The 15,657-nt window shown below is 31.0% G+C and overlaps 1 protein-coding gene across 1 annotated transcript; it reads right to left on the bottom strand.

The window, feature by feature from the left end:
* Window positions 1–6,930: 6,930 nt before the first annotated feature.
* On the bottom strand, window positions 6,931–8,648 carry LOC130732664 (transcription repressor OFP12-like). The gene has a single exon (XM_057584671.1). The coding sequence runs from the start codon at window positions 8,540–8,542 to the stop codon at window positions 7,775–7,777; it is 768 nt and encodes a 255-aa protein (XP_057440654.1). The 5' UTR covers window positions 8,543–8,648; the 3' UTR covers window positions 6,931–7,774.
* Between the last annotated feature and the right edge of the window lie 7,009 nt (window positions 8,649–15,657).

Here is a 15,657-nt window from a genome sequence, read left to right as displayed (position 1 = left end):
CGTTTAGAGAGAGACACAGAACTGCTACTTGCAAATTGCAATTATATGAAGTGTACAATACTGACAAAACCTGACTGGGATTTGGGAGGTATACGAGCGTGGCTAACTGGCCCCTGGCAGCATTCAGTAAGAGGGTTTCAGCTTCGATGCAATTTCATGATACATCATGCCAGGCTAGGAAACAAATATATATTAGTCCTATGCTTCTCCGATCCGCAACCTTCAGGGTACAGACCATTTTTGTTCTTTCCTTTAGCTTATTCGAAATTGATCTGCTGCTTCCAAAATAAGACGATTTTAGCTAAACTTGTCCTCTACAAAAAGCTTTGTCTATCATGAATTATGAAAAATATGATTTACAAATTAAAAAAATATTTCTTCAAATTAGTTTTAGCAAAATAGCTAAAGCACACAATGAGCATATTATAAATAATATCCATTAAATATTATTTGTAAAAACATGATTTATGAATTGACTAATTCATAACATGGAAAAAAAGTGAACGTGAGATAAATTATTCAAGGTAATAGGTAATGATTTCTGAGAGGTGATCATATGTGTAGTAAGGGAAATGATTTGTGAGCATACGAATAGTGCATATATCTCATCAAACACTAAAATTGTGAAAGAAAGAAAAAAGATAAATAATTGATATAATATACAATAAAAGAGAAAATAGAGAAAATCATCAAGTGTTATTGAATGTCTTAATGTTTTTATTTTTGTATCCCAGAGCATTTCTAAAGATTTTTCACTATTTCACATGCAACTATTGATGTTCTTCTAGAACACCTTGTTAGATTAAAGTACACATTGTTAGATGATCTAATTATAACTTTTACACGGTGGTATTGTCACTTTTATCTTAGCTTTTTTTTTTGGTAGATTCTTTTATCTTAGCTAATTCACACTTAATATTTTTTCCACTACTTTTGGTTTCCACTTCTATTTTGTATTTATTTTCCATCTTTCTTAATTATATCACACATCTTAATTATATATATTTTCTCTCTTTTACTTTCATCATTTCTCCATTTAATACAAGTGTCCGTGAAACTTTTTCCGATGATAAACAAGTAAGCACTACTAAGAGCTGTACATTTTGAGATCAAGCACCACACTTTGACAACTCAATTCATGGTCTATGATGCATAAAGATCTGAATTATTTGAAGGAGGTCGACCTAATATACTCATCATTTGAGTTTGACATGTCATCAATTAATTAATTAGCTTCTCAAACCAAAATGAGAATGCTAGAAATCATAAATGCTGAGAACTACAACAAAGTACCAAAGCATGTGATAATTAAGATTAAACCGCGGAGAGTCCCAAATAAAACAAGAAGTATATAACAAAAGAGATAAAATAGAAAAGATGGATAAAGTGATGATAGCGATAGAAGGATTAGAAATAGAAGACACCGAGTGCTTTACGGGGACCAACCAACTAATTTCAGGTTTCGCAATCCCCACTCACCAAGAAAACAGAGATAATATCCCAGAACGTGTATATACATTTTAGGGATTATTTCTAAAAAAACTTTGAAAGACTTAATACTTTATATAAATTATCAGTTTTTCATATTAACTTTTTAACTTTTTGAGCTATAAAATCATTTATAGTTGTTCTAACACATTTTACCTATTACACTTACTTCTAATTTTGAAATCATTTTTATGTAATAGTGATAAATTTATAAGGATTAAGGAGTGTTATGTTGAGATTCAATTAACTTTTTAACTTTTCTTTAATTTTTTACTCAATTTTTCAAAACCATATTCATACTTTCTATTTGACATTTTCTATTAATTGTAAGCAATAAACAAAATTAAAAACAATAGAACCTTGAAAAAATTAGAGACTTTGCTAACTTTGATATATATATATATATATATATATATATATATCATGTATCTCATTTGGTACTTTACTTCAATTCTTGATGGTAGAAACAATAAAAATAAGAGAGGAGAGGAGACCATGTATGTAAAATGCGACAACATATTCGTTACAACTCCAAGGATTTCTAATGAAGATTTATTTCCAGAGCTTGTTGTTTTGTTCCAACTTCCAACGTTTTGATTGAGTATTGGTTAGAGTATCTACATCGATCATACTCACTAAAATATCTACATATCATTTTTTAATTTCTCATAATGCCACATCATCTACCCATTTTACTAACATTTTACTCAAACCCAACAACTCTTAAAAGTTTCTATAATGGATCTCACCATCAACATCACATTTGTATATTTTATTATTTATCTTCATTTTAATTAATTGTAAGTGCATTACAAGCTCAAATTTTAAGTCTAGTGTAGAGTATCTATTTCCACATACTCACATTTGTCATGTTGGAATTGAATATGTACTCCAATGGTAATAGATACTCATATGAGTATGTATTTAACTTTAAATACTACCATTGGAGATGTTCTTAGTAGGCTTTAAAATAATATCTTATTTCCAGAGTTTGATTCATCAGTTTCAACTTTCAAGGTTAGAGATGAAAGGGCAATGGAAAGAGAATTAGGTGATGATTAAGTAAAAGTTAATGGAAATTAATGCATTATTGGATAAATAAAAATATCGTAAATAATATTCATGAATAATGACAATAATAGTGCAACTTCCATTTTTTATCGATCGGTTGATTCTTATGGTAGATAAAAGATTCTCGATTATCAATTATCATACAAATATTTACTCCTATATAATGTAAGTATCTATCTATCTATCTATCTATCTATAATATATATAAAAGAAAAGTTCATGCAGCTTAGAGGGTAATTTTGTAATTCACTTTATTATTACACATTGTTGTATTTTTTTCATAGTCATTACTGTAATTATGTTTCTTATTGAATTAGAAATCAATCAGGATCGTTCGTTGGTTTTGATCTTAACATCCTCTTTCAATCTTGGCCACAAGTTTTGAACACTCTTCAAATTATTATATCTACACATAGGTGATTTTTGGCATTCCATCTCATTAAATTTATCATACTGCTTTAATGTAATACATGTTTATATTCATAATAAATTTAATGTTTTAAATTTAAATATTAATTAATGTGTGAATTTTAATAACATTGATTTTTCGTATTCCATTAGATTAATCAACAATGCTTTAACAAGCATGCATACTAATTTTAAAAAATATTTTTAATTATTATGTGATTTTTGTTAGTAATACAAATATGTTATTTTATTAGCACATAGTTTTTTATTTATTCTAAATTTTTAGAATTTATGTATTTTTTCCCTTCCAATTTCGCCATTTGTCTAATTAAATATTTATTTATATTTTTATACATTTTCTAAAAAATTATATATTTTTAATTCATCTCTTATGAAATTGATTTTAAAATTTGATAACACAAATGATTTTATAACTTTAAAAAAATTCTTGACCTTTCAATATTCTAATTGTTTCAACTTTTCTAAATGAATTATTCATGACTTTTCATTGTCCAAAACTCCTATTCCCAATTTCAATTAATTCTAAAATGATTAATATTCAATGAATGGAATGAAGAAGATGATTTTTGAGGCTTTTCATATCCTTCATAGTTTAGTCTTTAGGTATAAATACTCTTCATCAATTTGGTTTGTCTGCATCTTTTCTTTAACTTCATCTACATTTTTTAGCTCCAGAGTTGTCAGTGACGGAAAATCATAACACAATGCAGGGTTTGTTTTGCTGCTGTGAAATTGGTGAGCTACTAACTTATGTTTTAGGTTTCAAGTTTTGTAAATCCTGTACAGAACATCAATGTGGTCTTTAGATAGTGTTCATGTTCTGTTTTGTTCTTTATTTTTTCTAGGTTTTTCTATAAGATGTAAGATGTCAATATTTTATGAACAATGACTTAAATTTGGTTGAAACCTTGAAATCTTTAATGTTACGACCATAGAAAATATGAGAAGTTCATGTTTATCGATTTCATTTTTGTGTGATTTATTTTTCTATCTTCGTGTCAATATGTTTCTAATATGCATTCTTCTTGGTTCAAAAACTAATCCAAGATGTTAAGTCAATATCTTCTTATCTGAGGTCAATTGTTGATGTCGATCTACTCTTGAAGGTATAATGTAACCAATGTGAAGTTTCTTATCCTAGGCTTGGTTAGAGCCATTAAAAAGTTGTACATCTCAAGGTAGCCAACTGATTAAAGTTTATGAACTCTCATCTTTTATATAGTTTTTTATATCATTAATCTTATTTTGATTCAATTTTTCCATTGTATTTTTATCATCCTTAAGAAATTTGGTATATGGCATGGAGAAGCTTTTGTGAACATCCTCTAGAGGCTGGAAGCACCTGCAAAATTGCTTTTCAGTGACCCAATTATTCATCCATATCATTTAACATCTAAATTATCAGCGGATAATTTTTTAAAGATTGTTTTGTAGGTTGACAGCTATTTTATTTGACTTTCTTTGTCAATTGTGAAGGTATGTTTCGTTCAGTGTGATAGATATATTTTTATGTCATATTTTAGCTTTCTTTGTCAAATTAAGAAAAATTGTTCCTCAATTTTTATCTTCTTAATGAATAAAAATTTATGCTTTTGGAAAAAGTCCACTTAGAATGTAGATCTATCATGAAGGCATTTTTGTTTGAATGATTATATGACAAAAGAATTTATAATTTCAAGTTAAATTTTCATAATAAGTGATTTATTATTTACAATTTTTTTATTATATTAATGAAATTTTCTAGACCAAAAATTGAAGAATATTTGGCTTATTTTCTTTTTAGGGTTGAATTCTTATACTTACAAATAAAAATTGAATAAGATGATTGTGTTTAGTATTGAAAAATATTTCATTGAAATGCTTAGTCACTATCAGCAACAACTATCATTTTCAAAAAAAAAAAGCAACTACTATCCAATAAAACATCCAAAAGTAAAATCTTAAGCATATGGGAGAAAAACAAATGTGAATATGAAGAAAACTCATTAATATACTTTCGGAGTTATATAGGAGTTAGAAAATTCAAACTTTAAAGATTTAATTCAAATCTCACTTTAATGTGTCTAATGATAACACAAAAATAGAGAATTTACTCTACCGACTTTTGTACTTCTATGATTTCATTCACATATTCTTACTATTATATAGATGTTGTTTAATTTTCTTTATATCGTACTTCATTTTTTTATAAATTAAAAAATATTAAATTTAAGAATAAAATAGTTTAAAAATAAAAATTTAATTCATAAATAAAACTAAAATTAATATTTAAAAATTCAAGGCCTATTCACCTACATTTTTTTAATATTAATTACACACTAAATAAAATAAGTTAACATTAGTTATAGAATTCCATGAGACATGGTAAAAACAAATTTATTTGTTGAATATTTTAATTAGTATTAATATTAATCTATAATAATTAAAGGTAGGAGTTTTAACATTAAATTTGATATGAATGCCAAAATAAACATAGGAATAACCTTTCACTTTCACCAAACTTTGTTTGTAAGATCATAGTTAATATTAGTTACACACCAAATAAATATCAATTATAGCTTTACACACGTAATTTTGTTTTTTGGAAGTCCAAATATATTCATATTTAAAAAAGTGTGAAGAGACAAGGCTCGGAAAGACAGAGGGGATAACAAAAAAAAAAAAACTGTAACCATCCACAAGACTACACAATCGCTTAATCACCCTAAAAAAGAAAATAAAAAAAAAAACCACCCTATATGAAAGAAAGAACCCAAGGAAGCAAAGCGGAAGACCTAGAACCAAAACCAAGAGCGACACATACACTCAGGGTGTCACATACACTAAGACACACATAATTAGTTTTAATTTATATTATAATTAATTAAATAAAAATTAATATTAATATTAATCTTAAAAGTTGAAGAGGTGATTTTAATATTAAATATGATATCGTTTCAAAAATAACCTTCTCACTATCACTTTCCATTGAAATTCTATTTGACAGTTTCAATCCTCTTATTAATGGCATGCTATATCCTTCTTCTATTTACTCAAAAATATAAAAAAAAAAAAAAAGTGTTTATCATGATTTGGTTCATATGAGTTAGGAAATTCCATAGGGCACACAAAGTTAGTTTTAGGTTATTGAATTATTAGTTAAATAATAATTAATTTTAATATTAATTCATAAAAGATAAAGATGGTGGTGGGCTTAATATTATATCAAATGCAGAAGATATCCTTCTCATTATCCCTTTTCCCTACAACTATATAAGTAATAAAGTAAATAATTTTTAATTCTATTAAAACTTTAATTATTTACCTCGAATTTTCTGCAAATGAGTTTATTATTTTTTAGCTCATTATTATTTAGTTAATATAATTTAGAGAATTCCATATGACACAATTAATATGTTTTGATCTAGAGAATTATTAATTAGTTATTAATTAATATTAATATTAATACATAAAATTTAAAGGTGGTGGTTTTAATACTAAATATGACATCACTCCAAAAAGTAAATTTTCCACTAGCCATCCCTACAACTATATAAATTATAGTAACACCGCTCATTCAAAATGTGCACGTCATATAGCGTGAGATGACGTATTTGCATTGAATTAAGACTCAAACTCAGCTACATATACACCGGAGATTAGATGTTGATGTTTTAGCTTAGAATGTCTAAATGTGCTATAATTTTCTCTTTAATTTTGTCATGATTTCCTCTTGATTCAATCCTACTTTTTATACTGGACAACTTCCTTGGTCTACAAATTGGTTTTTTATTTCATGTTTTTTTTTGCACGGTAATTTTTTTTTTCAAATTTATGATTTCTTCTATCTGGATTTAATTTTATGATTTTAATTCTTAAAATTTATTTTGATAAAAGTAACAAAAATAACAAATATTTTGAGAAATTATAGGCTATAAAAAGCGAATATTATCTTATGCTAAATATTACAGAAGGGCTCATTCATTTGCAGACATAAGAAAAGTATATGAAGTTACATATGACACATTCAAGAACGTGTGCTATATAATGAGTTTACTAAACGATGATAAATATTACATTGATGAAGTAATAGAAGCTTTGAATTGCAGTACTGCAAACAATCTTAGAAGACTTTTTGCTACTTTACTCTTATCATATCAATTTTTAAGGGCATAATTTGTTTGGAAAGAAACTTGAGAGTATTTAAGTGGTGGTATTTTACATAAACAAAGACTTATTATGCAACGTAGTGGTGAGTACATTTTTAATCAAAGCTCATACAAAAATAAGTAAGTACAAAATCCATAAAAAATAAAATTATATTGCTTCTACAAAATAAAAACAATACATTCATCACTTGAAAAGATACAAATTTATGTTTGATGTCTAAAATTAATTTTATTCTTTTAATTCATAATAAATTTTATTTTAATAAACATAAAAATAACACAAATTTAGAAAGAAAAAAATATACACGATAAACAAAAATGAATAACCCCGTGCATCGCACGGGTAAAAATACTAGTATTCTATATAAGTGCTCATTTTTTTTCCCCTAAACAATTGTCTATATGGCATTTCATAATACGCAACTTTGTCTCGATACTGACAGTTCCTACAAACAAATTAATTAAGACTCACTTTAATTTGTCCAAATTAGTGGGTATAGTAAGAACATATTTTACCATTAGAATTGCATGCCATTTGTTTAATTAATCAACAATTTACTCGTAATTAATGAGACAATTATTAACTAGCAGTCTGGCACCCACATCTACAATTTATCAAGTTGCACATACATACCTATCTAAGATTTCTTACACCCACCGCCACCACCGCTTAGATTGAAATTTGGCGGCGGCGGCGGCGGCGGAGAAGAAGAAGGAGAAGAGAATGACATGACAGTGACGAGAAGATCAGAAAAAGCACGAAGAATGAACTTGTGAGTGCTCTTCTGGTTGAGCGCAAGATAGCAGAGAAGAAGCTCGTGCAACGCTTCCCAGCTGGACTCCTCCTCCGTCAACAACAGCTCCGGACGCGCCTCCACCATCTCCTGCATGGACCTCAGGAAGTCCGCGTAAGGGTCCGGCGAGTAGGTTGGCACCGCCACGCTCCCGTCCAGAATCTGCCTGGATTTGTTGCTGTTACAGCGGCTGGCGGCGGTGGAGTTGGTGTTGGCGCGTTCGATGATGGAGTTGGAGCGGCCGGGGGAGGAGAAGAAGAAGCGTTGGGAGGCGAAGGCGGTGGCGAAGTCGGCTGGTTTGGATTCGGGCTCCGGTTCGATTTGGTTGGAGGAGGAAGAGGAGGAGGTGTGGTGGTGGTGGTGGTAGAAAGTGGTGTTGAAGTTGTTGATCATGATTGATGAGGTTGCATTGGTGGTTGGTGATGGACGGTTGTGATGTTGTTGTTGTTGAGGAAGGGAAGAAGAAGAAGAAGAAGAAGAAGTTATAGGATGAGTTTGGGGTTGTGTGAAAGTTGAGGAGGAGAAACATAGGTTGAGGCGTCTGAGATTATGATAGTTGCTTCTTCTTTTTCTTGTTACATCTGATTCTGATTCCTGCATTGTGGTTGGCATGGTGGTGAAATGAAGGAAGGTAGCTCTTGGGGTTGATTTTGATTGTTGTTGTTGTGTGTGTATATATAATAGTGGAGGTTGTGATTTGCCTACACACTGAAGTGGGAAAGTGTATCTAGCTGATCAAAAAGTTATAGGCTTATTGCACGGAAACTTTTTATTTCATAAAGTTCAATTATCCTTGAAATAACAATAAGACTTTTGTTTTATTAATCATGTTTTCCACTAGACACTTTTAAAGAAATATAAAAAAAAATATATATGTGATAAGATATGTGATCTGATGAGATGAAAACACTGAAAAAAAAAATTATAAGAGACCGTAAAGACTAAAGAGTGAGTATATGATAACAACAGAGGTTAATATAGTCAAACATTTCCGGTTTTAAGCATATACTACTATATGTTGTTTGGGATGAAAGCAAGGTGCACATGGGGAACCGTTACAAGAGCCATCAAACAAAACTACAAAAGCGAAGCAAAAATGTACAAGTCACAAAGTTTTGCAATTAGCCTTCAAGTATATAATTCCTAGCTAGAAAATGTTGGTCAAGTCATAAAAGAAGTGAAGAGGGAAATTAAAGAAACATGAAACACTGTTTAAGTGTCATAGTATAGGTGATTTTTTCAGCACCCATTTATAATGGAAGGTTTAATTTCTGTGTTTTTTTTAATTGAGATGTCATCCATATTTTTTTTATCAGAGATATGCGTTTTTTTTTTATAAGCATCAGAGATATGCGTGTAAGTGAAGCATGAGTAATTATATATTCACATTCCTACCTTATTTTCACTTTCATTTGTCATCTACATATACTCTTTTTTCTAATCATATTATCTATAATATTTTTTTATTGTCTTTCACTTTTTTTCATATACTGTTTTTTTCTTCTTCACTCTATCCAAGCTTTCAAAAGAGTGTGAATGAAGCTTTATATACTCAATGAAACATGGATTCCAAATAGTACAAGTCAATTTGGCTTTAAAGTGTGGTATACTCATTGTTGGTCCACCTCATATTGAAAATCACCACAGGGGAAAGTAATGTATCACACGGCTATATTTTCATCATTCATGCATACAAGTTATAATCATAAGGAGGACATATATGTTCATGCTCCAATTGGGACACCCCTCCCTCCAGGCTCCAACCGGTTCCATTTACGTGTATGTGCATGCTAATTACTAGCTAGGCATAGAAAACTAAATAGAAGGCCTGCCGCATGCATGCATACACACAATCTTTTTTATCTATATATATAATCTGGAGGATGTGATCATACCAATTATCGTTGAGAGAAAGATTGATGTGTGAATTTGATTTGGTACAACGGACTATAGGTTCTGAGTTTAGATTTCATTTCCTCTTAATTTGAGGATTTGAATCTTCATGCCTTAAGTGGAGTGAGTATCTATTATTCACCTCGACATGTCACTAATGTTTTGTTTTGCTCGGTACTATAAAGGTGTTTTTTTCTTGGTAAATTATGTGGTACTCATAATTTTTTTTGGTGTAGTACCCCATGTGATATTTTAAATTATAATTTTGTTGAAAAATGGTGAAAGAATTTATTATTGCAATTTTAAAAAGTTTAATAGTTAACTTAATGAATTAATAACATAGAGTTTTTAAATTTGTTTATGTTATATAATTAACAATTTGAAAATTAGGGTTTTTAACTCAACTTGCAATTTTGAGAGATAATCTAAATTTATTTTATGTCAAGATCTTCTTCCTTCATGCTCCACCCATATTAAACTTCCAAATTTTACTCTAAGTTTAAATTGTATGTTTTCTATTGGTCTATATCATTTTAAATAACACGCCTTGATCTGGTTTAAGGTACCAAGCACTTTTTTTTTTCTTTGTTTACCATGCGTCATTTGTTTAAAACAACTAAACAAATGATTGATGAGGATTGTCACAAATTTGTTATGAAAGATCTTGTCAATGTAATAGGTACCTATGAATCTATGATCATTGATCGTGGCATGGCTTGTCGTTTTAGGCTCTGTATTTTTCAGCAATTTTCGCAACATAGAACACTGACCCCTACTTAAATATTCCATCATCAATTAATGTAGTTTTGGCTCTGCAATGTTTTTCAGCAATTTCCTTCTGGCCCCTACTTCAATATTCCATTATTAATGTACGTGCCACAGTGTTCACTGGATTGGAAACACCTTCACCCACTGAAGGACACGATTGCTTAATCACAAGGAATAGAAAGTGCCAAATAGCTAACTTGTAATGCTTTTTGTTTCTTTCTTTTGGAGGAATGTCGTGGTTTTGTCATCAATTGATATATATAAAAAAATTGATATTCAATAATTAATCACTACAAAAAAAGTATTTTTTAGTGGCGGTCTTTTTTGCTGTTTGTGGCGGTCATAAACCGCCACTAAACGCTTACGTGGCGGTCAACGAGCCCGCCACCTTCTCGGATGCCACAACCGTATTTGTGGCGGTTTCTACCCGACCGCTGGTTTTTCATGCCACAACAATTCCTGGCGGTTTAAGACCGCCACAAAAGTCGCCACAAACTGTTTTAACAAGGCTTTGGTCCCTCACTTATCACGATTTTGCACTTTTTGTCCCCAATAATAAAATTAGCACTTTTAGTCCTCCACATTGCTTAATGTTTTGCAAAAATGATCCTTTTTGGGACTAAAACGGCAAAAGTGTGTAAATGTAAGGATTAGTTTTGCTAATTTTTTTCTGGAGGGACCAAAATTGTGATAAGTGAGGGACCAAAAGAGCTATTAAGCCTTTTAACAAAACGCATACTATGGGCTGAAATTCTTGTTCTTGTTTGCTTCAACAATTAAATTCTCTCTAAATCATATTACGATCAAAGGAATGCAGGGATATGACAATTAAGTTCTCTACTAAATCACAACATTATTAATTTCAGACACTATCTCTTCTATTTCTTTCCTTCAATTCTCTTTCTCTAGGACCAAATTTTCTAAGTACTAGTTGCATACCCATAACAAAGACCCTGTACCACAGCTAAGGCAAATAGGTCCTACTTTCTATATCTCATTTCCTCAATCACTTTCTTTGAGGTATACATCAACAGGAAATTACTATATATCTTACTATACCCCCTCTTTTTAGTCTTTCTTCTGGTTTTCTCAAGTACTTTCCTTTTCATCCTATATTCTCTTTGACTATAACTAGTTATAAACAGTGCATTTATCTTCGAGGCAGCACCTTACACTCTCTCCAACCATAATCTACCCCCAGCAACCAACCAAAAATCTAGTAGTTTTCATACAAACTATGCAAAATAATTGTAATTACAATTTTTCTCAATCAATATCTCAGATAAAACTAGCTGACACACCATTCAAAATATCTTTCTACAATGGGGTATAATGCACTGCAATTTTCTAAAAGCAACCTGCATTACCTGAGAATGGTATCAAACAAATTAGTTGCTTTCTGTTATTCAGCTGCTGCCACTTCTGCTTCATTTAGGTAGCTGCTGAAACTGAGTTAACTGGTTCCCTTGATGGTCAACAGGGTAGCTCCTGTCCAATATAACATCTAATAGAAGTCTTAAATCACTAGAACAACTAGGAAAAAAAAGCAGTTCTGTTAAAAAGGTTAACTAAGAGTATAAACAGAATCTGCATATCATTGAACCAAATAGTACCAAAAGAGGATATCCGGGAGTTTAATTCAGATCTAAGCCACAAATATGAAAACACAATATATAGATATTATAGACACAAACACACACCTATGAATAAGAACTTGAATCAGAGGCAGAGACTACAGAAAAAAAAAAAAAAAAGATAAAATCATAAAATGACAATAGGTATCAGAGTAGTGTTATCTTGGCTAGAGGAAAGGCTTTGAACCTCATTCCACATCCCTTGTAGTTTTATCAATCATCCTTGTTTTAATAAAGATTCATTATACTAACTGGATCACAAACTCAATATTGCTGATGGCTGGCCACAAAGCTTTCACCTTTATAAGAAAGTTATGATCAGTTAATATTGATTAAAATGAAAGGCAAAATCATTGAGTTAAAAACTGAAATAGGAAGAAAAACAGGTTCAAATTACCAGGATTTTCTAGAATGAGGTCAGGACAAGGAGACACCTACACAGGAAAAGCACCTTGAAAGTATCAAACTGTAGAGTACTTTATGTTCCAGTAGGAAGCAATTGCCAATCACTTTCAATTCATCTTTAATTACAAATATAAAATAAAATAAAAATTTTAATTGAACTTGAAATGCTCAAAAAGTCAAAATAAATAACTAAGTTGTCCTCCACACATATTCAGGAAACTTCCAAGATGTTACACTATCACAAACCAGAGTATGCATCATATGGAAAGTATATTGTAAGGCATAGTAGTTATTTAAGCTCACCATGAAATAAAGGAATTGAAAGAGAGATTGTGCAGGTAGTGCTGCACAGGACAAAATAAAGAGACATAAGAGAAGGATAAAGTAGATTCAACTGGCAGAGAAAGATATGAGAATTCATAACTAGTTATTACATAGAAAGATAGAATCAAACAAGCACTATTATGCCAGTCTGTAAAAGCAACTATTGTTGTCTGATGCAGAAGCACATAGGACATGGAAAAAAATGTTGAATGATCCTCACATAGCAATATTGGTTAGAACTTACAGGTAGCATTGCAGACTTGGCACTCACAAGTCACAACAAGTACTCAAAAGTCCCAAAGGATAGAATACAACATTCAATTTGTCCAGAAGTGAAATTAGAGTTCAATGCTTACTTGCACATAACACCACCATCCATACTTGGTATATTTTATTAGCATCTTGTAAATCATAGCTCAGTTCCACAATGGATTTCATGATTATCACATACTTAATTATGGTAGGAATTTCTACTTACCTTTATGACAAGCATGTCAAGCATATTGTTTAATGAAGATTGATCCATGCTGGGTAGAAATTGTTCTTCACTTAGAATAGATAAAATCCTTAAAGCAAGTTCTGAGGTAATCAACTCCCTTCCATGCTGCCCAAAACTCTGAAAGACAAGAAATCATCTATCAAAAACACCAGAATAACCAATTTGAGATAACTATCCACTACAAGCTTAATTATAGTTTTCTCTAAAAGAACACCCCACTGCAAATTTCCTATTATATTATAACAATTTCTTCCCTTGTTGGCATTCAACTCTTGAAGGAGAATCTAGTAGATAATATACAAATATTTGCATTATTAAGGATCTTCTCACATGAAAGTTTGCCACCAAAACCAATTGATATATACTAAACTTACAAGAAGGATCCAGAGCTTTGATCTTCCATCAAATTGTCACTGCAGAATTCCACAAAAACGCTTCAACTAAAATAATCATGTTATACAAAAAGAATTAACCTGCCAAATAGCTTAAAAATCATGGCTTCATCAAGTTCAGTGCTTCATCAACTCACAATTCAAACATTGCATAGACCGTGACAATTGATAAATTCCGTCAGTAGCAGAGGCAAAATAAGGAACAAATCAATTCCTACACAATTCAAGGAAAACTATCGATTAAGAAAGTGTTCTTCAGATTGATTCAACTAAATAGTAACCGAAATTTAACAGTGATATGAAACGTGGTAACATGTTAATCTAGAAACAACAACAAAACCCTAATATGTTAATTAGCATAGCAAACAAAGAAACAGAGAGTGAAGAAACAAAATACGAACGACGATTGAACTAGGGTATCTGATTTTGAGAAAACCCTAACTTCCTCTTCGAACTCCTTGCACCGCCGTCGCCGCCGCCGCCGCCGCCACCGCCTCGCTCGATGGAACTGAGAGGGAAGCCATCGATGGATGAAGGGACCACAGGTGGAGATTCAGAGAAGGAGAAGAATCGCGAATGGTGAAGATGAAAATCGCGTGGTAGCAGCGTTGAAAACATTTCTCATTCAAAAGCCTAATAAATTTAAATTTAAATTATTCAAAAACAATTGGAAATAGTGGCGGTCTAAGTAAGACCGCCACAAACTGCATGCCACTAAAATTAACTTTTTTTGTAGTGAATATTATATTTCATTCACCACACATTTCCAAATGGAAAATAAAAGGAAACTAACCAAACATGATATACTTTGATTCTTTGAAGTTTGTGTTGGAATTTTATCCTACAGTTTGAATCCAAATTTCTCTAATTACTCCAAGAGTTCTTGACTTTAAGGATGGATCACCATTTCTATATTAGAAGATATATACTAATACTTCTATAGGATGGATGGTCCAACTACTTTTACAACTATAAGAGGCTGATGGACGAAATATATATATTTTGCTTGGTTTTGGGTCCAACATCTAACCCCATATATTCATTCTGGTAACCATCAATTCATATCGTGCATGCAGCGAAAACAAATTTCAAGCTGTGAAAACTAGCTATAAGTATAACCACCAGTACATTTAATTTAGCATTTCGTGCAGCAAAAAAGTTCATTTAATTACTAGTATATTTTTATGCAATCATTTGGTTGCATGTTTTAATGCTAAATTAAGAACTCTATTAACTACAAGTTATGAATGAAATTCAATAAAAGAGTCTAGTACGACACCATGCCACCACCTACTAGATAGTACTAGCTCGTAAATGAAACATTGACTAAGACCAAAAAGGAAACACTCAAATGCCCCTTTTCAAAAGATTAATTGTCTAGATCGTATGAGAGCGTATTCAGCAAATTTTTGCTTATTGACCTTGACAATTTGATATTATATATATTGTAGCCAAAATGTATTGAGTTTTCGGTTAAATGAGTTTATTTGCCTATTGAAAGTTAAAGCAGTAGAGTGCTATGACAAATATTTAATCTTGCTATTATTGGCAAATTGAAGACTCAAAACTTTATTTTTTTCAATGAGAGAATTTGGAAGAAACTCAAATGGTGGAAGGAATGAGCTATTTCTCGGGAGAGGCAAGTTTTGGTTAAGTGGTCGTTTAAGCTATCCCAATTAACGTATGTTAATTATGTCATATTTTTTTTCCTTACCGACCGGATGGGGTTGTGTCCTTAGATAAATGAAGCACATAAATAATGTCAGGGCAACTATCTGCAATATGTTTCCTTTGATTTCCCCTATCTGAACA

Source organism: Lotus japonicus, chromosome 1 (genome assembly GCF_012489685.1).
Source record: "Lotus japonicus ecotype B-129 chromosome 1, LjGifu_v1.2".
In the NCBI taxonomy this organism is placed as follows: domain Eukaryota; kingdom Viridiplantae; phylum Streptophyta; class Magnoliopsida; order Fabales; family Fabaceae; genus Lotus; species Lotus japonicus.
This window is presented reverse-complemented; position numbering and strand designations above follow the sequence as displayed.

Excerpts from the sequence above, each read along its gene's own strand:
- LOC130732664 (XM_057584671.1), bottom strand. The coding sequence starts at position 8,542 with ATGCCAACCACAATGCAGGAATCAGAATCAGATGTAACAAGAAAAAGA.